Below are 26276 nucleotides of genomic sequence, written 5' to 3' on the forward strand. Positions count from 1 at the left end.
GTGACTGGAGCTGTAGTTAAATCAGTCACTGGAGTGGACTGCACCCTTTGAGTTATAGTACACAGTAAATTAGCCTCAGTAAATATTGGGCTCTTTATTCAAAGACAGTAAATCAACAGATATGCCTGAGAGGTGATTCATGATGTGACGGGAAAGCAGACAAACAAATACGTCAAGCGTCGCACTGCAAGACACATTTCCACAGCCTGGATTTTGGGTTGGATAGACCTCATTGATCCTGAGGTAGAATTTCATTTGTAAGCAGTTTGATAAAAAAGGACTCAAGCACATACATGACAAACATTAGCTGGTTTAGATTTAAAACAACAGCTATGCTTGTGTAATATATTTCAATATTCAATAGTACACACTCACACACCCACACTCATATATATTAGCTATGTCACTAAATATAAATTAGAACAAATCGTCGTCTTTAACTGCGATGGTTCTGGTATGATATAAAGGGGGCGCCCTCAGAGTGAAATGAATAACCGTGACTGAGCTCGTTCAAGTCGGCCCTCGCCTGTTTTTGTGATTTTAAATAGACATTTTCAGGAGTAACTTGTCATTGGTAAATGCCCATAACCTTGAAGAACTGACTCTGGCTGACCAGTTTTCATATGCAGTCAGTGTTGACATCAAAATTATTATTTTTTTCATCCACCATCATGTGCAAGTCCTTCAAATGGCCTGTGGGCACAGCTATTTCTTTGATTAAAGTAGGTGCTGTTATAGGAGAGTTTCAGTAAAAGTGAAAAGAAATCTTTTTGTCACAGAGTCAATGAGGTACAAGTACAAGTCCTCGCACAGTCTCCTCCTTCAGGCCCACCTCATGGCCCTGAAGGACGCCCACAGCCACCTGCTGAGATGCAAACCTGGCTATGAACCCTGGATCATAAAATATAGAGCCAAAGCCCAACGTGTGTTAGAATGTGGGGCTGCATACAGCTCATGAGAAATCAGCAAAGCTAAGCACACCCTTATTATCCTCTAGGTCGGGTAACATCGAGGTGACAGGAAGGGCCAGGAAGCTCACTATGCAGCCTACTCACATGCTGCAGTATGCCTGTAAAGTTACTGAAAGTAAATGTCTTTTAATAATATACACCCTGTTTATATCCTGATACATCCTGATCGTAAAGCAAAAAATGATTTAATGTAAAAGGTTGTGTAAGAAGTTTCTTTTTTATTTTTAACAAAAGCCAAAGATCTTTGATCACGCTGTTTACCTGTACTGTGCTGCTAAGCCTTCAGGCATGAAACTGCACTGCACAGAAAAAAGTCACCTCTAACAGATCCATCACTCTGACATTTGTCTCGAACAAACATACTGTGCTGCACTTGCATCCTGCTTTTAAGTTCAGAGACTTTCTGAAGCGTCTGTTCTCTGTCTAACACTCAAAATTCTCTCTCTCTGGACACTTGGTACAAACACGGGCCAGTCAGACATTCATTTGTGTGTGTTGCACTTTGTTAGCTAGCAGGTGCTGTGGAAATGCAACTGGCTCTTTGGCTTGACATGTGCACAGGGTGCACGTCTCTATACACAACTACATCTACAAGTTTATTAAGGCCATAAAGTATTTTGCAGCCTGACTGGAAATTGTGAAAGCAAGTTGCAATTAAGCATGCTCCTTTGCATCATAGCCTCAAACTCTTTCACAGCTAATTAGGAAAGCACAGGGGACTATAATCATTTAACACACTGGGAACTGGAGCCTTGGCCAAACACATATCACTGCAGCTGATGATGAGCTTACTTATCAAGAAGACTCTGTATCTGAAATGTTCAGGTGGAAACATTGGAAACATTCCAGGATATTAAACTATAGCGTATCAATACTTTGCTTTACTTTCAAACACTTGAAGATTTCTGTGTTTTTTAAGATAAACAGATAAACAGACATCACGAGCAGCCTTGTCCTCTCAGATGGAGCTGGCTTGTAGTGCACCATGAGATAACTAAACCCATTCATTAATATGTGCACGGTCACAGTTGACTGATCCATTCGTCGACTCTGATTGACAGGTCCATGCATGTGTGTGTGCGTGTGTGTGTGCGTGTGTGTGTATGTGTGTGTGTGTGTGTGTATGTGAAAGAGAGACAGAGAGAACTGCTGCTCTGTGAAGTGCTTAGGAGCTAAGGAAGGTAACAATAGAGCCATTCCTTGCCCGCTCTTCATCACATCCTCACTCCTCACAGCCTCTCAGCTACAGCAACTCATGATGGATGCTTCTTCTGGCAGGAAGACAGATCTGGACAACCTTTTGGTCCTTCAAGGAGTGGTTCTTCATGGATGACTGCTTTCTAAGTGACCGGAGGTGAGTGTATGCGAGGGTGTCACAGAGTGAGTCTCATTGGAATAGAAGACCCAGTGGATGTGCCCACCTTCAAATGCCCTTGAAACTGACACACTAGCGCTCTATCTTTCAGACCCCTACACTCTGGCTGCTCTTTAATTGGACGCTGCAAAACAGGGTTCTTGGGATTTCCCTGCTGACTGTGTGTCCAGACAGAGGGGGTCACCGCGGCTCACCTAAGACCAGGTCCACAATGGGACAGCCTACAGCTCTCTTATTCCTCACATTCCAAGGCACGCAACATGCTTTTTCACCCGTAAAACCGAGTGCAAACATTATATATAGAAATGTTGTCATATTCCTCAAAAATAACCCATTAAAATAACATTAATGATGCTAAGCTGACTTATACTTGCTGGTAACTCTGAGAAGCAGTTGGGCTTTTGTGAGAGTAGGTGTTATAATCTAGGGCATAAGTAAAAGTAAAAGAAAGCCTTTTTTCCCTAAAGAAAAAATGCAGATGTCAACTGTACATTGGAGGGCCTGTATTATCTGAGTTTTTTCAAAGCAGCAGTCTCTGGGGCTGAAAAATGAAGCCAAATGTCTCATCAACTTTGCAACAAAATAAAGACGTTTACAGTCTGGTCCAAAATGGTTCTGCTCATTACAACGATAGAAAAAGTCGATTTAAATGTTTCTTTTCTGAAAGAAGTAGAACTGGACTTGTTTTTGAAACCACAGCAACCATTAATGCAAGTTTATGTCAGTTTTGCATTTGATTCATATTTCACATCCAAAAGGACGGACGTCTTTAAAAAAGTAATTGACAAATTACAAACTGGTAGCTACCATCAAACGTGCTGACATTCTGTACCTTCGTTAAACAAGGCAGTTCAAACCATCTTTAACAAAGACTGAGGATAAAGTCGAAAAAAAAAAAACTGCTGCAGGAAATATTTCAGCCCTGCTACAGTTTTTCTCACTGTGGGATAGCAAGTCTGCTCAGGCTCGATACATGAAGAGTTCGGTTATTACATTTCAGTGGTTGTTTCATTCACATCTGCAGCAGTTCTGTCAGTGTATAAAGTAAATGTGTGTGTCTCACCAGCAACTGATCCAAACTGGGAGTGTGGATGCTGGGGAGTCATGAAAACAAAACTAAAGAACAATCTGCACTGAAGGGAGCATGGCCTCGGGTTAGGATAAGCCACCAGTAAGAGAGTTTTAATTGGTTTTTGTCTGCTTCATGAATTGGGTTCCCTGATCTATATCTTGAAGGTTTCTATGTGAATAAATCAAGGATAAATTACACACACGGGGTTAGATGTTAGGAGTACCCACCACATGTCCAGGCAGGTGGAGTAGTCTGTGGATCCCAGCAGGACATCTGGAGGCCGGTACCACAGGGTCACCACCTCGTTGGAGTAGGTATGGCTGGGGACCGACTTGGCCCTGGCCAGGCCTGGGGGGGAAGCAACAAAACAAGTCAGTCTGAGAAAGCATTATCATTGAGTGACCTTCAGCAAAACAAAGCATACAGCTGGAGCCAGCAGTCACACTCCCTGCAGCTGCTGACATGTGTTATACAGACAGGAAGATATAGAGTTTGCAATAACAGTCAAGATTTCAAGGTCCTGTGTGGAGAAAGATCGTCATCAAACCAACTTAAACAAGAGAAGTAAGAAAATGAAAGATTAGAGAATGAGTTTTCAACATGTGACCATAGGACAACAATTTGGTAAACAGGAAGTAATAAGACCCTTACACTAATGGAGTCCTGCTTATTTGGAATTTTACACCACCAGTAGTACGTTGTACCTGAATGTGCAGATGAATATCACTATATTAATTACAAGCAGTGGCTTTTTTTCATTCCTTGATGGACTTACTGGTCCACAGTCAAACAGGACACTGTGCCCCATCCAAATGAAATAACTGCTCAGGAACTTGACAAAGAGCCTCCAAACCCTCAAAGTCCAAGTCAAGATTGATATAGGACACTGATCAGGATGCACCAGACGTCCAATCGATCACTAAAGCGCCGTCACAAAACCCACAGGACCATTTTTTACCAACAAATGTCGAGGCAATATTTTAGAGAGAAGAACTTAATTGTAGATCATTAATGTTTAATGTTTCCCTAATGAAGATCTTGAAGGCTGAAACATTGCCTCATTAAAATCTTGTGAGCTTCCAATTCCCTTTGCTTCCTGTAGACTCACTGAAGCCATCATACAAACAGCTCCTCTTGTCAGACCTGTCTCTACTCTGACTTCTGTACATTCAGCTGTGACAAACCCCAGATTGCCTTTTCAAATAGAAATTATGATGGACGACCTTTGACGTTTCACCAAGAAACATGAATATCAGTCATATGAACTCTTTTGTCCTGTGAATCACACATGATCGGGTACGTTTGGCACCAGGCTACGGTTAAACACGAAAAGTACTACATTTTAAAAAAGGGGATTTAGGAATTGATGCGCAAGTTTCTCCAGTTTAGGTCAAAGGTCCCTTTCTAACATTTATCTATGCAGCGACACAAACCCAGTCCTCACATGGCGGCTAATGCTAGAGCGCAGATGCAGTGAGCTTTAATGAGGCTGATGGCATTACCTCTTTGTCTCATCCCAAGTGGTCTGAGAGCTTAATTAAAGCATTTAGCTTAGTAAAATAAAGGACTTCCTGCCCTGCTGTTAGTCCCCTGTGTGTGGGAGGAAGCGGGGCAGAGGGGAGAGTAAATGAGAGCAGGAAGGGGGGTATTTAACATTTCCTTGTGTCGGAACACCCACAGGAGAAAGGAGTTTCAGCTGACATTCATCGTGGCCAAGCTCTGTAATTTCCACACACTGATCTAACACAGAATAGACAGCATCGGGCTGCTCACACTGAGAGGCTATCATATCCACTGCAGGAATCCTGCGTATGTGTGTACGTGGGGGGCGGCATCGTGGAGGCGTGAATCGAGATAATATCTACTCATCGTAAGAGAAGGTGCAGTAGTAGGAGGATGACCTGTTTGTAACACGGAGCAGGAACAAAAGAAAACCCAACTGTTTGGTTTCCTACAGTTCCCAGCATGCCTGTCATCAATCTGAAACAAAACAATAGGGGTAAACCCGGTGCTGGTTCTGTATGGGTTAAGTAATGCAGCTGCAGCTGTACAGAAGCTTTGTCAGCATTATTGGGAAACTTTGATCTGTGACAGCTGTTTTCTTGCAGGGCACCTTCTGTTCTTATAGATTAATGAAGCTATCACAAAACTGCAGTTCTTCTCATGGCCACCTGAGGCTGGCTACAGACATGAGTGGACTGTTTAAATGCCCAACTTTACAAAAAAACATGTTTACAGCCTGGCTGGCTTCTGATGGTCAGATATGCTGCTTTGCCTGTGTTTCACCTCCCACTGTGTGACCTCGTCTGGGAGGCACTGGGTAGCTTTGGGTATGGGAGTAGTGTAGCTGAATGGTGTAGTGATAACACTACTGTCTTTGGCCTGACCAGGCTATGCATCCAGTCAGGGTCTCCAGGCTAGCCTATACTAACCACATACCAACGGGAAGCAGGCAACTGGAACATGGAGTGAGTTTAAATCAGGTAGAAGTCTTTTTCAATGGTGTAGGATCCCTGATGTCTTGCAGGTGAGAAAGTTGAGAAAGTTGCGTTAACCAAACCCCTCTCTGTGTGGATTGTGCAGTGAGACGTGGAATGGCAGCAAAGCATCGCTAAGCACCAGAGAAACGACCTCCTGCAGATGAGCAAACATGCCACGTATCGCCTACCACTATCCACATAGCGATTATATGTCGCTGTGCTGTCTGGAGCTGCTCTTTGCTTGAATCAGGACAGGATTCAACACCTCGATTTACCATCATTAGTTTGTTTTCACACAAATGATTTTATTCTAGCTCCCCACGGACTCGCACACAGATTTTCAGCTTTGCAATATCATCACGACTCAAGCACAATGATCAATTAGGCAGAACACACCAAATAAACTTAATTCAATCCCAGCAACAAGATTGTGTGATGAGCAAGATCCTAATCAGCTGTTCCTCCTCCATCTCACTTCTCACTAACAAAATTCGGTGCAGTTTTCCACCCACAGACACTTTGGAGGCGACCAGAATGTTTCATCACTTGCTCACTCACCGACTTGCATGGGCAATAATTCAATAGTGATTTTTACAATGTTAACAGCCTCACAGTCATCTATGTGTCTGCAGATACATTTTAGTTCTCTTGTTCGTGACCACAGTGTATATGAAGAATCTTCCTTTGTGACAGACAGCGATATCCACAATCTAAAGCAGTTCGGTTGCTGTTTTCGGACTGTTCTGACATCTTGAGCAACACCTGACCTTCCCCTTTAAAACCCCATGAATCTCATTGCAGTGGAGCACTTCAGAGCCCTGACCTGGGATATCAAACACACATACGCACATGGACCTTCAGCCACCTTCATCTTCAGTCATGCCACAGCTGACCTGCTAGCCTGTCCAGGCGGTGACCTGGATGAAGGTCAGCGGTGAATCATACATCACTATCTCACACAACACTAGGGGTCATCAAACATATGGTAGAAGAGCTGGGCTGGAAGACTGGGAGAGAAAACAGAATAAACAAGCAAGCTAGGGAAGGATTAAAATAGTCTCTGTCCCCGGGGGGTAATCAGCCCACTGTTTCACCTTTTGAAGTTCACTTGAATTTTAAAGGCAGTTTGTAGCTTCCGCCTGCTTCTCCTCCTCCAACTCCTTTAAAATTCAGCAGATTAAAAGATTTACGACATGCTGCCAGCAGCTACTTCAAATACTGGGAGAGATAATTCCACTGAGGAAAAGACAAACACAACAAAATGCAGCGTTTGTTGCTAATTTAAATGTAGACATCCTGCCGTCAGACTGCAGACACACGTATAACACAGGTCTACTCAATGAATGTTTAACCTACTCTGAACCCATTCATATAAAGCTGTCATCCTGCTTCTCATCACAAGCAGAGCCTCCTCTCTCCCGTGTAGTTGTAATGCAGTGCGCACATTCGTTTGAACAGAGGCCTGCAGTTTGTCCTGTGTCCACTTCATGCTTGCCTCCGTGTTAAAATGCCCAACTTCCACCATGGAGTTCTGATCCTGAGCATCCTGATATCTGTCTGCTAAGCTTCAGAGTCACTGACCTGCATGTCGCAAATTTGTTACTGTTGGTGGAGACTTTTGAAACCCTTTTAAAGGAATTATCTGACAGATACTATGATCTTCTGTTTCTGCGTGTTGTATATTTGCAGCAAGCTACCGAACTGTGCGGTCTGAGCAAACCCTCATTGGTTAAGATTTTGGTAGGATAATGGGAACGAGGTGCCAGGATTTACTGAACAGAATAGAATAGAATAGAATAGAATGCCTTTATTGTCACTATACAGACGTACAATGAGATACAGAGCATCTCCTGCTCAGTGCAAATATCTAGACATCAGTTCTGCAGCACTTTGAAGCACTATTGAAACATGTGCAAACACACATGGAAGTACAATATGTAAAGGCAATATTTGGTGAGAGTACCTTTATTCTTTAACATAGCATGAACTCTTTTAGACAAGCTTTCTTGGAATTTCTTTAAGTAGTCTTCAGGAATACGTCTCCAGGACACACTTCTTCAACAATGTTGCGGTTCAGGCTCTGGGAAGCTCGATCTAGGAATGATAGAATTGTATTGTGTCCTTTTCTATCCAGGTATCCTTTTGCTGCACTGATCGTGTGTTTGGGATCATTGAAGTTGTCAAACACTTTCCAGATGGTATATCAAAGAGCATTAAAATCTATGATCATAGTTCCATCAATTTTGACAAGACTACCAACACCACTGGTTGAACTGCAGCCTTAAACCATGGCACACACTCACTGTTGTACCTCCTGACTTCTTCCATGCATAATAACAATTTGAACCAAAAATTTGGATTCAACCTACTGCCAATGATTTTCATTCCAGTTCTTGTGTAAATTGGCCTACCTCATCTCCCTGTTTCCCTTCCTCAAGAACGCCTCTTGATAACAACCTTTACACTGACAATTTCTAATGAGGATTCATTGAACCTCGTGACTATATGGATTACCAAAGGGCCAGATGAATCTCTCGGGTCTTGTGTCAGGTCTTTGCTGGATTTTTTCCTTAATTCTTAAAGACATGACCTTGAGTTACTCTTCGCCTGCCACTTCCAGTTTCCTAAGATATGTCAAGTTTTCAGCTAGTAGTCCTTTAGGAATCACCTTGTTGGTGTAAAAACTTTAGTTTGTGCCTGTCAAACTGTGTTATGTTGCTATAGATTCAATTAAAGATATGTGAATAAATTATGGATTTTTGTCATTGGCTGATAAAATTAGCTCTTTGCTAAGTTGTCAGTTATGTGAGGATGCCACACAGAGCCTACGTTAAACTTAAGTGGGCTGGAGATTCCTCTAGAAGTGGTCAGATACAAGAACTGGGCTGATAATGAGGGAAGAAGCAGCCAGTATCCAAAGGAATACTTTGACAGACCTCCAGAAATCCTGGAGAACCACTGCTCCACTTTCACTTGCTGCTCTAAGGCAGCTCCTTGAAAGCAGAGCAGAGCTCCTGTGAACAGCACTGCAGTCATGTTTTATAGGGTAAGCAGACATATTAGGAAATCCACCCTCCCGAAAATGACATTCTTTTATGGACTTCACTTAATAATTCTTTAAACATATACACTTTATTGGAAGGATTTGATATCACGAATGGTTTTATAGAAAACTCTGTGCCTCTGTTAGATCTCTAATTCTTTTATGTTCATGTGTGTGCCTGCACCACCTGCCATCATATCAGTTCATTTCCCAACACAAAGTGGACTGTAATGAGTCTCTGCATGGTAGCTGCCTACATAAAACCAGTCCGGTCATTACCAATGCAAAAATTCAGTTTGGTTTCAGGTTTGGATTGAAAAGCACACAAACACCAGTCGTTTGGATTCATCTATCAGACTTCAAAGGACCATCTGCAACCTTCAAAAACCCACAACCAAGTGAAACACACAAACACGCACACACTGATCCCGGTGCTGTGGCGAGGCGCTGGGTGGAACAGCTCACTGGGGAGAGGCAAACAGTCTGCTCGGGATGCCTGCGACATTCCTCCAGCTCCATTGTCACATTGCTTCACTCCTCACACGTCATTATCTCGGCAGCTGTTACTGCACAGCACTCCCCAGAAAATAAACACACACAATCAGCAGACATTAGCTAGCTACCACAGCAGTCAGAAAAACATAGTAATCTAATGTTCAGTTTAGTGCAGCCCAGCACACTGGGCTTGTAAGAAGCTATTCATGACCTTGAGTTGTAGAATGGAGATGGCACTGCGTTTCTCTGGGCATGAAGATCTTGCATGTTGAACACTTTTTATATACAAAAGTTCTATTTAGATAAAAATGAGAAATACAGGTTCTCCAACAAAGTAGCAGTAGTGTGAAAAAATCAGGCCACTCTTTCTGCGGTACCCCTGAGCCAGGAATTCGGACAGGAAGCTGCCTAAAAGCATACTAGTGATCAGGAGGTCATTGCATTGGAAGCAGACCCTGGAGCAGACCCCAAAAAAAACAAACCCAAAGACACCAGGGTGATTAAATATTCCATCTGGCCTTGGAATAACTCCATAGGAGATGCTGGAGGAGGTGGGATGTCTTTGCTTAGATTGTAATCTTTGTCTTGCCTTTAATTTCAGGTTCATGAAATGTTGTGTCTTTAACTATCAACACACCTTTGTTGTACCCCAGAGTGAAGTTGATCTTATATGGTAGCTTCAAGTATAACTCAACAACACTTTTCCATAGTTCTGCCTGTCATTTGCATAATTTATGTTATCATATCCAACTAAGAATGACTGGATTTAAGATCCAATCCATTTGAATAATGCTGATATGTTAACAATCCTTTATTAACTCTGAAAGTGAAACACAGGCTGACTGAGGGCCTGGCTCTGGGCACATCGGCCCATTCACCAGAATAGTGAGTGTGCACCACAGTGCTGCAAAGGTAAATGCAGACATCAGCATATTTAGAAGCCTGATACTAACTTGCTGATGCCTAGCAAGTATCGTCTTGGTTTTGTGAGGAACACATTAGTCAAAAAAAGTGATATGGATGGCAGGACTGTGTTCTGGGACCTCGACTTCCTTCTGTGTGCAAATGTGGCATAGCTGACAGCATGCACATATACGCCCTTCTGTGTACATGGAGCTGCTAAATTATCAGAGTGGGAATCAGGGAAAATGGACACAACATTTTAAGTGAAGCAATACACAACATGGATGTGCTGGGGAGAAAATATATTGCAAACTGGCTTGCAGCAGGACATCAGCTGAGCCATCAGGTGACGTGCACTGGAATTCAGATCAGTTGGTCTGTCTGAGTTTGACTCTTGCTGAACTAACTACAGTAGTAGCCATTAGCGAACCAACATTTCACTCAAACTGTAATTGTTTACTTCTCTGTGACACTTTATGTAAGTCAGACCGTCAGCATAGTATTCAGGAAAAACTGCCTGAGAAAAATATTTCTTTAAAACCTGATCTGTGCAAATGTTACTGGTATTTTTCAGTCTGGATGAAAATCAATCACAAAAAACAATCCACGGACAGACAGACATGGCCACTTTCAAACGCTGCTACTGCTGCAGTGTTCCCATGTCTTCAAAGAGCCAGGGACATGTAACAACCCCACAACCAGGTTCAACACTCCAAATGCACACTCAGCCAAACTCCCATGGAAAAAAAATCTGTGAGGGTGACCATTTCACGTGTAAATAAATCTCTAACTGCTACCAGTGGTCCAGCTTGTCCATGGATGCCTGCAGCATATGGCAGTGCTTCAGTGTTTGAGCACAAACATGAAAAAGTCTTTCAGCGGGTTCTGGCCAACTGTGGACACGAGGCTGTGAAGCAGGTGGGCTGTGAAGCAGGTGGGCTGTGAAGCAGGTGGGCTGTGAGCAACGCTCATCTACTGTTTCACTTGTTCCTATAATTAGAGGTCCGTCCTCAGAAGGTTTTCTCAAGTCTGAAGCTGTTCTGTGTGTGAGCCAGCACGTGACCCCATTGATATATTGCTACTATAACTTCAGAGCTCTGAAGCTTCAAACTCAATGTGGGTGTAGTGTATATAAAAAATTCCAATATACAAACACAGTGTGGCACCGTTCCAATTTATCTGAATGAACTGTATCGGTTAAAATTTGCCAAAAACTGCAATTTCTCTAATCACCACTTGAGGCTCCAGTTATTTATTGCAATTCAAGTTGTTCAAGTCCAATGAAGAGCTTGTCATGGTGTAAAGGTAAGTGGTGAACTGCCAGTTAGGTTATCCAAAACTGAAAAATAATGTATATTTCAGAATCATACAAAAAGGCCTTTTTCAGGAAACACAAAATGGGATAACAATTGAAAGCTGTTCTGCAGCAGTGGAGGTTGATCAAGCCTTGAACGCTGGTGCTACTAATTCCTACAAGTGTTCCAACTTTTTTCTGGATAAATTCAAGGTGTCAGTCAGTACAGTTTGCTTCACCATCAAAAAGCCCTCAGAAACTGGGACAAACTCTGACAGAAAGAGGTCTGCAGACCCAAAGCCACAACTGAATCAGAGGACACGTTTCTGAGAGTTAACAGTTTGTGTGATAGGCGGCTCACAGGACAACAGTTTCAGACACAGCTTAATAGTGGTCACAGTAAGTCTCAGTTTCAACTGTGAAAAGAAGACTTCAAGCTGCAGGTTTGACAGGACAAGTTGCAGCAAGAAAGCCACTGACATCAGAATAAGACAAAGAGGCTTGCCTGGGCCATGAAACTCTGCCATTAAACTACTTAAGACTCGAAGAAGGTGATGAATGATAATCAAAATAACGCATCTTTGTACACCGTCGAGTAGGCGAAAGGATGGTTCCACAGTGTGTGGCATCAAGTATGTGTGATGGTCTGGGGCTGCTTTGCCGGATCCAGGGTCGATGACTGAGAGGCTCCCTGAACCAAATCAGCTACCACAGCATTCTGCAGCACAGGTTCTGCACCTGGTTGGTCAGGGCTTCATCCTACAGCAGGATAACGATCCAAAACATAAGTCCAAGCTCTGCCAGAACTACCTCAGGAAAAAAGAGCTTGAAAACATGGAGTGTCCAGCACAGTCCCCAGACCCCATCGAGCTGGTTTGGGATGAACTGAACAGAAGAAGTTCAGTCAGTCCCAGAGATGAACTGGTCCAGAGGTCCAGCAAAGCAATTTACAAGTGCCACACATTTGTGGGAACTTCAGCAACAGATATGGGAAGAGCTTTCTGAAGAATATTTGATTTCTATTCTCAGCTGTTATATCTGCCAAAGGCGTGTCCTTTGTTGAGTCAAACGTTTAGAATACATTTCAGTCTATAAATTGATTCCATGTTTTTATTTTTAACTCCATTTGGTTTTGTGTTCTATGCTTTCATTTCAGAGACATTAAACTCTCTGAAATGAGACATTAAACTGCATCATTTTCAACAAAAAACAGGAAAAATCTTGGACCGGTAGTGTATATTTTATAGTGCGGCTTCATAACAACTGTAAATGGTTTGAGCTGTACATTTTTATACATAGAACATGCTAAACAAATCTGCTAGCATCAGCTGTTAACCTATACTCAACATCTTTTAAAGTTTGTGCCAAAGAGCCCATCCTATTATGTTCCTTGTGTAACACATACTTTAAAGAAATGAAAAAAACAATCCCAGAATATAGTCTGAAAATGAAAAGGCATAAGTACTTGGAAATGTAGGAACAGCACCTTAATTTTTAAATCACAAAATGTTTGTTTTTTTAAAAGGCCAACAAAGCATGGCTTTTTAATTATCCTGTTCTTTCTAATTCTCTGTTTAACTGGGATATTCTATCAAGATTAACTAACTAATCCACTTCCACTGAAGTTTCATTTCTAAATTAACCAACAGGGAAAGTGTTTGTAGAACTGGCACGTCCACTCAGTTTATAGGTTTATAGGAGTAACTGCTTATAGGTACAGAATATGTGTGTATGTTCACATTGGAAAGCAGATTATGGTCTTTACAGCTCCACAAACAACACAAATCACCCCCTCACACTGCTTCATTGGCCTCAATTAGCTGTGTCCCTGATATGAAACATGTGGACTCCTCAAAGCCTCATTTATGAGGTGGTTGTTTGTGTAGCTCATTAAAAAGTGAGTAAACCCACAGCGGAGCAGAGGGGAGCATCTGGATCAGCCTGACAACCGGCAGCAGGGATGTGAAGCTCTGGCCACTGTAGCTGATGAGAAACCATATTTCCTGGTTCTGCTCAGCACGCTAAATCATCCTGCACAACATACGGCCAGTGCATCTACAATACTGCACTGTACTGTATTTTCTGATAACGGTGCGACTGAAATGCCACAAATTGAATAAATCCTTATTACACAGAAAAGGCATTTTTGAATTCAACCCCTGAGCTCTAAGTCATCACTGATGATGATGCCAACCCTGCACGGTCAGAGTTCACGGACACGTAAAAGAGCCAGGTTTGCCCTTCTTTAAATCCAGGTTGGGTTTAGTCTCTATGATGGCTTATACCTGCGAGAGTTAATACTGTCCACAGTTTTATATTTGTAGTTTTAAATGATCACAAACGTGATCAGAACCAAACAACAAAAAAACAAAAGTTCTATGTTCGTCTTAACCGTGTAACGGCAAGTGTACGTGGTTTTTGTGAGTTTTTGAGACCTCTACATCATCACTGTGGGTTTTTCCCATTGAAAAAGTGAAATGCATTGCAAATACATTTTAAGCAATACATCCAGACCCACTGATGCATCATTCTAACACTGCTGAGGGAAAAATCAGAAAGAACAAAATCAGGGAGTAAGATCTCAGAGTTTGATTTATTCTGACGTTAATCCACATCTTAATACAATTTCTCATTACAGCCTGGATCCTATCACCACTCTGTCTCATCTCTACTGAGTGCTCTGCCACCTCTTATTGTGTCTCTCAGCACCTCCTTTGTTGACACTCTGTGGCCCAGTCTGTCTCGTTTACCCCAACCAGCTCCGCAGGCCTCAGCTGTCGACCGTTAGTATTCCTGCTGCCAAGGGAGCCCTGGCGGCCACACAAAGTCTCTCTCTCTCACACACACACACACACACACACACTTAGACTTGAACAGCCTTCACCTTCCTCATCTGGCATCCCTCAGGCATCGGCTGATTCTGTGTTTTGTGCATGTTTGTTGATGAGCTCGAGCTGCAGCGACAGACTAATAGGCCAGGGATTTTCATTCTTGCTCATTTGGTATTTTGTCCATTATTTCCCCCTTCTCATTTCCTTCACAGTAATGTTTTTGCTCTAATACATGGGTTGAATTATTGATGAAGCTGCCACCCTCCCCCTCCCCCCATCTGTCTGGGCAGAGGGACAGAGGAAAGGGAGGGAGGAAGGGATGGATGAGTGGAGGAGACAGGGTTAGAAGGAGTTGGAGGATGGGTGGGTGGATGGGGGATACTGGACCAGAGACTGATGGATGGATGGATGGATGGTGTACAGAAGGACTGGACTGTCAATCTGTCTGCCCCCCAGGATGCCCAGCAGACCATGTAGGCAATGTTTACTGAACATGGATCCAAGCCATATGGTGCCACTTCAAGAACACACACAAATTGAGACACACACACACACGCGCGCGCGATTTTGGGCTAAAATAAATGTAGCAGTTATACTTGTTATACCCAAGATGATCTGTCTGGCTCCCCGTCTTGCACAGTTTGGCTAACATACATAAGTAACAGCAACAAAAACAGGTTACAGAGATGGACACTAAGCACTACAAATGCAAAGAATGTTCTTACTTGAAATAAATTAGTGTATTTAACTTGATCTATAGTGGATTTTGAAGCTTCTGTCACAGCACTGTGTCTGTGACCCAGTGTTTTGTGTGTGTTTAGTCATATTGTTTGATTATAGGTTTTGGTTCTGCTTGTGTTATCCTAGGATTTTGGTCTCTTTGCCTTTCTCATGTTCCCTCTGTCTTCCCAGTCAGTCGCGTCTCTGTCTCAGGGTCCAGTCTGCGTCTTTGCGATTGTCTTGTGTTTCCTGTTTTACTTTGAAAGTCTTGTCCTATGTCAGTGTATCTAGTTTTGCTCCCTCTTGTCTCCTTATGTCTTATTAGTCCCAGCAGTGTTTCCCATTCCCTCATTAGTCCCTTGTATAGTTAAGCCCTGTGTTTTACTTTGCCCTTTGTCGTGTCGTGCCACTCCCATGTGCTGTGTGTTTCCTCCCTGTTCCTCGTCATCCTCGCTTCTAGCTTCCCAGTATAGTTTCCCACTGTCTTTGTTCCTCGTCCTTAGTTTCTAGTTTTCTGATTTTGTTTTTGCTACAGCTGCCTGTTGAGTTCATCCTTTCATGCCTGTAACCTGACAGCTTCACTGTCTGCACTCTCCTCCTGCACACTGTTTAGTTGTGCACACTTCATTTAATAATTTGTTCCTGATGTTTTTAATCTCTTAACATCAGGCAGGTCACTGGTGACCTGGGTAAGGTTAGGTTTGGGTCTGTTTTTTTTAGCCACATGCTAAATATACAGATTTAAATTACTGGAAGATGTTACATTACAAATGACACAGATATTTTGACATCAAAGTTCTTCTGTTAAAACAGGTGGAAATTATAGAAACACTGTAGCCATTAACCAAAGCTAAATTCTATGCCTACCCTGGACGGGCCATGAATGAGCTTGTGGATGCTCAGAGGCTATGGCAAGTGCAAAGACTCCCAGGGTAGTCAATATTTAACTTCAGATTCTTAATTTAATAGTGTTGAGATCTGAGGTTATCACAGGTTGGAATGACTTGGAAAGGCTCCTCCAGTTACTGTGTAATTAAATCTGATACGCAGTTTAATATATTATACCATAAAGCACACATTTCATATGCAGGAGCCTGGCTGTTTGCAGTTGATGACGCTCACTCAACAAATCCCAGAGCAACGCCACCCTGCAGCCCTACACGTCACACATCCTCCTCTCTGTCGTGCACTCATGCACACAGTTGTCAACAAAGTTGCAGTTGCATGGTAACGATTACACTGTGGACTGTGTGTTTGACTGCTGCAGTGGAGATTGTGGTTTCCATGTTTACTGTTAGGTTAGGCTGAACGTAGCAGTCATCGTTTTGCATTTGAGCTGATGATGCTCTTTAGTCACACTTGCCAAACTCCACCATTACCCAAGGTTTATCCTGGGAATGAGGTGGGAGAGCAGCCATGACAGCTCATGTGACATCTGCCTATACATTGCACAATGCAGTTGGATAAATCCACAACGAGCTGCAAATCTCAGAGCTGATCACAGCTCGTCCACACAGAAAACAAATGCAGAGGAGCATGCAGCACAAATTAATTTGGCAATTATTTATAACGAGATCATTTTCCCCAGCGGCAGCGCTCCACGAGATCTTAGGGTCCACTCACCTGCCAAATCCCACTTTGACTCCTGGTTGTGATCATGACTTCAGTTGTGACATGTTTAGACTTTTTGAGGATATGTGAGGCTTTCTCCTGTGTTTGTGTGGAGTCGAGTGTCAGCTGTTAATAGGCCACAGAGTCCGAGACTTATTAATAAATCTCAGTGTTTTCATTCAGCATTTTGGTTTAAATGCTGAATGTTTAAATGCTGAGCGGCATCCACAATCACGCCTCGCCAGCTTCAAACAGAGTGAACTGGGTCCTGTTATTGTTGTTGATGTGTGTAGCCTGTAACCGAAAAGCTGCAGCCGCGTGTTTAAGTCGACAGCTGCAATAAAGAACCCGACCACATGTTCGCACTTTCCAGTACACTTCTTTATTGCGGCCGTCGACTTACACACACGGCTGCAGCTTTGCAGCAGATGCAGCAGATGCAGCAGATGCTCATATTATTAACGTAACTGCTGTGAATTTCTTTGTTCTGCTGTAAAAGTGATTCTGATGTTAAACATTAGTTCTGATGACGTTTTGCCAGGTAACTTGCGCCCCACCTGTCAGAACTCGCCACACACTTTGAGAACCGCTGTTCTAATGCACGATACTGGAGTCGTAAACTGCCCGGGAAGCTAAAAATCTAACCATTGTCTCCTCAGGACTTTTAAGGAAAAGGCAGCAGGATGCTGAAATATTGGGAAGCTGCTGGGAGAACAAAATGCACGCTCAGCATCACTGAAGGATGATTATACAGGATGCTAACGTCAAAGAATCCTAAAATGTGGGTGTGACACAGTGGAAGGAGCTCAGCAGAAGCACCTGCCTGTTCACCGTGATCATGTGACACCAAATTCAAATTATAACTACAATTTAACTCATGTAGGAAGAAAAACGCAACATCAGCTCCACTCACAGCAAGTTTCCTTTTGTACATCAGCTTTGACAAGCAGCCTCTATGTTTAGCTCGGGAGAGCACAGCAGCAGCAGTGAATTTCCAACCTGAATTTATTTATTTTATTTATTTTATTCTGGTGTGTTTAACAGTTAATGTTAAGACACATAATTTAAAGAGCTCCTATCTTAATAGTAATGAAACAACATGGTCAACCTTGAGTAAAAGCAGACTGAAGATAATGAAGAACAACTCAAACAAGCAGTGTGCATATAACACGAGTAATGACTGCAGATAAATGCTGGACTAACTGTTTCACCACCACACGAGAATCTGCCTCATCTCTAAGTTTCACACGTACTCTTATCTCTGACAAAAAAACTGAATTTGCTCACCAAAGTCGGCGAGTTTCAGCTCTCCAGTGTCGCTAATGAGGAGGTTTTGGGGTTTCAGGTCACGGTGAAGAATGTACCTCTGGTGGATGTAGGACAGACCTCTCAGCAACTGGAACAGGAAGAGCTGGAAAACAACCAAAAAACAGGTGAACAGAGGGAAGTGACTCTGACATAACTCTTTACAAACGTTACACTGGACCAAGACGGACTCTTTTTCTCCATCATGCTTTAACGATTATCCTGATATTTGTCTCTGCCTAAATCTCCATCTTTCTGCTGTAGCAATGACACTGAGCAGGCGTGGAGTGCACAGAGGTGTGGAAAAACCTATTCATCACTGAGGTGCTGGGACTCCCCTCCAGTGCAAGTGAAAACAGGCATGAAGCTTACATGTCATCTAAAAAACAGTAAAGGCACACACAGACACCCCAAAGATCAATGTGGAGCCATCAGTCAAGAACACAGTTGTGCTTCCTTCCACTTGAATTACTGAGGACTGCTGCACTGACTGCTCAGAGCGAGCATATTGAAGTGTTTACACCTTTAATACGACCTTTCCAACACATGAATTATAGCTTGTATGTTTGATCAATCTGGCTTGATTTTGCTGGTAGTCTATTCGGTATTATGGGAGTTCTTCAGAGAAAGGAGAAGAAGCGACAGAAGGAAAGTGTGGAGGAGTGTGAGATGTGTATGAAATCGCAGCAAACATGCAGAACTGGTTGGAGCTGCTGCCTCCTTTTTTATTTCCTGTAAAGGGTGGGAATTTGAGCCAGAGGACTGCTGACAGCACAGAATAAGAGGGCTCTATTATACGAAAATCAGTCTGCATTCACCCACAAGGGACATCATTCAGCATCCTTGCTTTGATTTCTTAGTTTTTTGCATATTTGTCAAACTTCAATGTTCCAGATCATCAACACATTTTAATATTAGACAAAGATAACAGTTTAAGGTGATGTTTCATTTATTAAAGCATAAAAAACCCTATCCAACCCTCCACCCTTTGTTCAATCATGAATTTATTGTGATTAAACCCCATTTATTTGAAAGCTGAGTGTAACTTCACTAGCCACACCCAGGCCTGTTGAATCAATAAATCCCTTAAATATAACCTGTGTGACAAAGTAGGGTAAACTAAAATGTGTCGAAATGCAACATATCATGCCAGATGATGAACAATGTCACTGGTTACGAAGGTTGCAAAAGCATTTCCGAAGCTTTGGGACTCAACTGAACCAAAGTGAGAACCATTATCTACAAATCTAGAACCCTGGAACAGTGGTGAACCTTCTCACAGGTGACCGGCCTACCAACATTATGCCAAGGAGCATCGACGGCTCATCCAGGAGGTCACAAAAGAACTCGGAACAACATCTGAGTTCTTTGACCTTAACTGCAGACGTGACTCACGTCAGTTAAGGTCCAAGTTCATGATTCAGCAGTAAGAGATTGGGAACAAATGACATTTATGGAAGAGTGGGGTGGCTGTAGCTCAGGAGGTAGAGCAGGTCAGCTGCTGATTGGTGGTTCGATCCCTGGTTCCCCAAGTTTGCATACCAAATATCCTTGGGTAAGATACTAACCCCGACTTGCTCTCCGATGCATCCATCGGAGTATGAATGCACAATGAATGAATAACAGTTCGAAAGCACTGAAAGTATGGATCACAGGTGCTTGTGTGAATGGGTGTGTATGGGTGGATGTATAGAGCACTTTGAGTACTCCAGGAGAGTAGAAAAGAACCAGTCCATTTACCAGAATCAGTTCACAATGCTCATCTCACATTTGACAAAAGCATCTTGACAATCCCAGTGCTTGCCAGCTAACATTCACACACATTTATACTCCAATGGATGCACTGAAGAGTAACTTGGGGCTGGTATCTTGCCCAAGAATATTTGGGATCAAACCACCAGCCTTCCAAACAGTATGACCTGCTCTACCTGCTGAACTACAGCCACCCAAAAGAACATGACACTAACAGTCAAACATGTTAGTGTTTGTGAGATAGTACAATGGACAACTTGCCATAATTATAAGAACCGTGAATCCTGCTCTCTACCACAAAATCCTAAAGGGAATCTCCGGCCATCAGTTTGTGCCCTAAAGTTCAGGGTCATCTTGGTTAGGCAGCAGGACAATGACCAGAAATACACCAGCAAATCCACCTCTGATTGGCTCAAGGAAACCTAAATGAATGGCTGAATTAAAAGAATTCTGCAAAGAAGAGTGGACTAAAATTCCCCCACGGTGATGCGACAGACTCATTGCCAATTATCACAAATGCTTGACTGCAGTTCTTGCTGCCAAGGCCATCACAAGCAGAAGAGTTACAGGGACTCTGAGAAGCAACCAATACCATGAGATTTCTGCATAAACTTAGGCTCGTCTGTTTATCATTTTTTATACATTTAACAAGGACAATTTTTCTCAAGAAGAAAAAATGATCTGTGCAAATAATGCAGCATGAAGCCAGATTGTTGAAGCCGTTCTGGGCCCCATGAAACACTGATCAGAAGGAGAAAACCATCCAGCAGAGATCTGAGTCATCGCAGGCGTTAACACTAACCCTATGCCTGGCTAGTGGCACCTGCTATATTTTGCAGAAAGCCCCCAAAAATCGAGAATTTCTTTGGGAAAAATATGAATAATTTTTCACATGTGTGTCAGTAAGAATGACAATTTTTCATAGACATAGAAGTCAAATATTCTGATTGTGATGGTGACATGTACCTCAAAGGATTAGCCATGCTCAAGGAATTCATTTATACACACAGTTCACATAACACAATCAAAGTGCAAAGTAGAACCTGATTATAACCGAGGTTCTACAAATTAAAAACAATATTTGCGCTTCTTTGAAACCACTCATGAAAATGCATGAATGCGCTTTTGCTGACACATTTAAATGCATGTATTTAGAGACACACAGCACCTCAGACTGACAACAGCCCTCATAAATCCATGTTGCACACAAAACTATTTTAGGTTTAAATATATACTTACTGCATAAAGTGTATCTGCTGCTGTCAACTTAAAAAAAAAAAGCTAATAAGCAAAATCCTAAAAGGACCCAGAATCAAAGCTCTACTGAGCTTGTTTTGTTTTCGCCGCTGAGATGCTCAGATCACCGCCCCCCTCCCCCCTCCCCCTCTGCAGACGTGTCAATCAACACATAATGAGGTGTGCGCGACGCAGCTCTTCATTTTCTTCCAATTTCAGCATTCCTCTGTCATTTCTCCCCTCTCACTGATACCGTAGTCTTGGCCAATTAAGCTGATTGAAGCACCGTGCAGTCCAATCAGGGACGGGGCCCTGTCTGGCATCTGGAGTCACCGGGTCAACAGTTTACTATTCCTGGACTCGGTGGGTGAGAGATGAACCGCAGTGAAGAAAATTAGCATGGGAAATGTGTTTACTCATGTATATCAAACGCACTTGTGAAAAGCCCTCTCCCTGTTAGGAGCACAACTGCACGGTAACAAAACAGAAAGAGAAATCTCTCTTTTATTCACACATCAATTCACACATCAAACACTCCTAAAAGGAGATTTTTTTTCTCCTCTCTTTTCTTGTTTGGCTTTGAATGGAAATACCTCGGGTCCATTTGCATTCTAATATCTAAGGGAGAGTGAAGTGCTGAGGGCAGTTATAGGAGGTTGCTCTGACAGTTCTGACAGTAATAATAACAATAATACTCTATCATCTACTCAAGACAGAACAGGTTTCCTGTTAAACTACGTAGATCCTCCTAATAAGTGGCCACATGAAGAGAAGGATTTTAGTCACCTTTACGTATGGTCAGCATGGTGAACGTTTGGCTCACTGATAGATGGCCCGTCAAGTTTACCCGAGTATAGTGCACACATCCATCTAGGTGAATGATTTGAGAGGAAGCTAGCAGCTGAAGGTGTGAGAGCACGGACACAGCAAAGCGACAAAGGCAAACAAAACGACACAAAATAAGAAATGTAGAACCAAATTAGTAAGAGTGTGCCGATTAACGTCAAGCCCATCGCTTAGAGTATTGGTCCTGCTTTCCCTCTAACATTGATCTGCCTCTGAAACCATTTACAGCTCCTGCTTTCTTGACTTTGTGCAGCACTCCATCATGAGTGAGGGTCGCCAGCTTGTACAATATGTATACATCAGAGTTAAGGTCTGATATAGATGATAGATATTCAGTTTTCAGTACTATGAGCACTGTATTAACTAACTAATACTAATACACCTGCTAATACTACTCTTAGGACTAACCTGTGTGAGTTCTTATAGTTAAGTACTTGGGCGATGATGTCATTTCTGTCATTTTGGCTCTGTGCAGCACTGCACTGAATTTGAAATCAAACAATGACTGAAGACTTTCCATTCTGTTAATATTGCACCAACTGTTTTGGAATTACAGCGCCTATTTTTAGGGACCTGAAAAAAATTGGACAACTTTTCAGAATCATAATAAAATTATTCTGATGCTTTAGTACAAGCACACAGAAAACATCGAAAACAATGACGCTGTCTGTAAAATCACTCCCAGTACTCTCCAGCTTCACCCTGTCGCAGCAAAGCAACATCATTTTAAACTCAGGGACTGGAAATTTCCCACTGCGGTGCATTCTGGATCTTGGCCTTTCTCCCAAAGCTGGTAAGTGTAGAGCACTGTACTTTTGGCTTTTTATATTTTTTAATTTTTTGGATGCTGTGTCCTATGATCTGTACTCTACCAGGACAACTTAACGGCCACTTTGACATTCAAAAAGTCTGGCTGTGTATCCAAGAAACATTCCCTCGATAAGATGGTGTTACCTGTATGCTTCTACGGCAGAACGAGCTGACGATACAGATCAGAAAAGAGCATTCTGAACATTTTGTCCATTCACATGTGAAACAAAGACCTCTGAAGTCTGTGTAAGGGCTGGAAGAAGCAGTGACCTAATGGACTTGTCTGATAAAATAGGGCACTTTCAGAGAGTCCAGCTGTTTTCTTGCATGAATAACCAAAATGTAAACGTTGCCTTGGCGATAATGTTTTAGTTCATCAGTGTCATTTTTTTCTCTGAAAAGAAAAAAGCCCTGCAGGTGTATGAGACACTCTGCTTAATCATGATGCATTATTAGTCCCTAACTGCAGGAGAAATATGCCGTGTGATCATAGTTAAATCAGCCATTAACATAATCCATCACCTGAGGAGTGACCCTACTGCCTGAACAACAATCCATCATCAGCACACCAATAAACACTCTGCTTTTTTTCTAATGATGAAATACTCACTGCCATCACACCCAAGGCACGCACAACTCTCTATCAAGATAAGAAATATGAAAGAATGTAAGAATTGAATTGCTTCTGTGTTATCTATCAGCTGAATGGAGTGGAGTCTGCCTGCTTTGTCTAATATTCATTGTGCAGCAAAGCACGAGGCAATATATCAAAGTGACAGCAGTACACTGGGGTTCATCGTTAGCTTCACAGATTCACTGGGAAAAACAAAGTAAAGCAGCTCAGGACACAACACCGCTTTAATACGGTGTTAATATGGAACAGGCGATGCTAACGAGCATCAAGACTGAAGACTGACTGATTTGGGACAAAACATTACACGTGTAACCCCCACGAGTGGTGACAGAAAGAACAACACACACGTACTGAAATTGTTTCCATCACTGCGACAACTGAATGAGACTCTTAATATCACATCACAGTCACAATCATGGAAAAGATGAACAAATTCACTCCCTTTTTTTAATTAGATTGACTGAGGTGAGTGTATAACTTAATAACTGCAAACTCATCTTCTGGAAGTTATGCACATCTCTGTTAAATATAAGAATTAAGCAATATGAGGTATTGGGTTGGTGACTAACGCATTAAGCACTAAAAACAGAGACAGTTAAAAAAGCAACAAATACAGGATCCAAAAGTCCAAGATCCTGAACCACAAATTGGATTGTTTGTCATTCCTTTAAAATTGGCTGCCTATGACAGTTATTAAAAAAAAAACAGACTCTTTGATTAAAATTGGGGATACGATTGTAGTCTACGACAAAAACGAGACAAGTGCTCAAATCAGAATCACCATTATTACAAAGCCAGTATGCAGGTGATTGGTTATTAGGTTAGATTAGTGCTTGGCAAGCTGTCAGCGTCTGCACCTAAAGAAATGCAAACAAAGAGCAAGTGCAAAAACAAAAAGTTCCACGTATGGGTAAATCCCCAACTTTACCGCATGAGTTTATGTTTAGGTTCAAGTTAAAGGTGAAGATTTGTTTTTAATTCCCCAAATAGCATTAAATTACATGTGCCTTGGTACCCAAACTAGCTAGCCACCACTGGGATTAGCTGATGACTTCCTCCCTCTCCCCTAATTGATTGTGGTTTGCTAACATGCCAGTCTCGAGGCTTCGACAGTACAGTCAACAAATCAGTGAATGATATTCATTCTAAATAGCAAACATAAATGAGTGAATAAACTGTGAGTAGGCTGAGTACTTGGGTCAGTGAAATTTTCATAAACAATCTCATTTTTACTCCCGTACCAGTGAAACAAAGTTGGTGACTGGTGCAACACTACAACAGTGCACCACAATTTTACTTGCTTGTCATCGACATAAAGTTTTCAGTCTGGTACACAATGATGCAGGACTTGGACAACGCTATTTAATTACAGTCACAGAACAAGGGAGTGTTAAAAGAAGCGAACACTTTCTATCAGTGTGAAACTCCTTCTTATCTCGAATTTACATCTATCCAACCATTAAGCATGCCTTAGCACCATCTGCTGCTAACGACATCAAACTTCTGCCTCGTCAGTCAGAAAACAAAACAAACAAACAGGTCTCTATTTTTATTTTTTATTTTTTTTTGCTGTTTGGGTATTTTTGAACAACCTACTGACAAAACAAGACACAAAAAACATCAGGAACCTTGGTGTGTTTTGGCTCAGAGAAATGTTCAAAGACAAGCTCAGACCATACATCACACACTCCAAAGTGACTCAGAACACTAACCTTTAGATTCACTGCCAAAGCCCCAAAGCATTGTTTTGCTGAAATGAGTAAAAGTGATGAAATCAGTGAGGGAGAGATAAAATGAAGGAGTGTTAAATGGAGTGAAAGGATGCTACCATCTGCCAGCAGGCAAAGAAAGAGCCCTTATCTTTTCCACTAAGCATCAGTACATGGTTGTCTTTAATGGGCTGATTCAGGCGGTAGCATCAACCTGCTCTGTAGTCCCGGCCACAAAGGACCATAAAGTCCCAGTAATGAGTCGTGTTTGGTTGTGTTTTAATTCGCCATTTTGTACTACAGGGGCCTGTGTGTAAATATATGTGTAGTTACGTACTACTACAAAGACCTCAGAAAGCCACAGACACGGCATCTTTCTTGCCACTTGAAGGGGTTTTTTTTCGGAAGTGCTTGAATTTGTTCGTTGCTTGTCGAGCATCTCTGCTGAAACCACAAAATCTGCATCAGTCAAAGGCAGAGGATGCTAGCAAGAAGCAACCACCACAGCTGACTGACAATTTCATCCAGCCACACGAGTTGCCATGTTTCAGATAACATTTCTATATCTTTATGACAAACGGTAGAGCAGGCACGCCTTAAAACGAAGCAGCTCGTGATTAGTCCCTGTTACAGCAGACGAAGGCTGGGAACTTCTACACATACAAGTGCTTAGTAGAAGGGGTGATAAATTTATGGAGTACACGGTTTCCAAAAAATATTCAGTAGGTAACACTATTGTACTGAATTCTAATGGAGCTACACCAAAGTAAAGCACTGATGTTACTTTAAACTGGATCATATCTGAAAATGTTCATTTGCCATAATCTGCAATATCAAGTGTGGCTCAAACTGTGTCGAGATCTCAGTTTCCCAGCTCTCCTATCACCCCAACTGGTCCCAGCAGATGGACTGCGTGGGTTCCTGGTCCTGTCTGAGGTGTGTTCCTGTGAAAGCTGAGTTTTTTCTCCCCACTGTCACCAAGTGTTTACTCACAGTGGGATCTGTTGGGTTTGTCTTTGTTGTGTCCTGATCCGTGAGATGGTGTGATTTGGTACCAGACTGAACTAAAAGTGATGACTTTTTATCAGTTAGTCAGCCAGATTACTCAAAAACTGCTACAATCAAACACAAGAATACATCAGTTGGGAACATGACAGTAAAACTTCTTCAGCTTCTAGCACTGAGTCAC

At 42.3% G+C, this 26276-nt stretch overlaps 1 protein-coding gene across 4 annotated transcripts in view; it reads right to left on the reverse strand.

The window, feature by feature from the left end:
• cdk14 (cyclin dependent kinase 14) overlaps positions 1–26276 on the reverse strand; it is a 216951-nt gene that overhangs the window by 94236 nt on the left and 96439 nt on the right. For all 4 annotated transcript variants that reach the window (XM_084943042.1, XM_084943045.1, XM_084943043.1 and 1 more), the window contains 2 exons: positions 18083–18206; positions 3646–3766 (listed from right to left, as the gene is read on the reverse strand). In XM_084943042.1, coding sequence (XP_084799168.1) covers positions 3646–3766; positions 18083–18206 — 245 coding nt within the window. The remainder of the gene's footprint in view (positions 1–3645; positions 3767–18082; positions 18207–26276) is intronic.

Source organism: Perissodus microlepis, chromosome 11, assembly GCF_051167445.1.
Source record: "Perissodus microlepis isolate ML-2025 ecotype Zambia chromosome 11, ASM5116744v1, whole genome shotgun sequence".
Taxonomy (NCBI): domain Eukaryota; kingdom Metazoa; phylum Chordata; class Actinopteri; order Cichliformes; family Cichlidae; genus Perissodus; species Perissodus microlepis.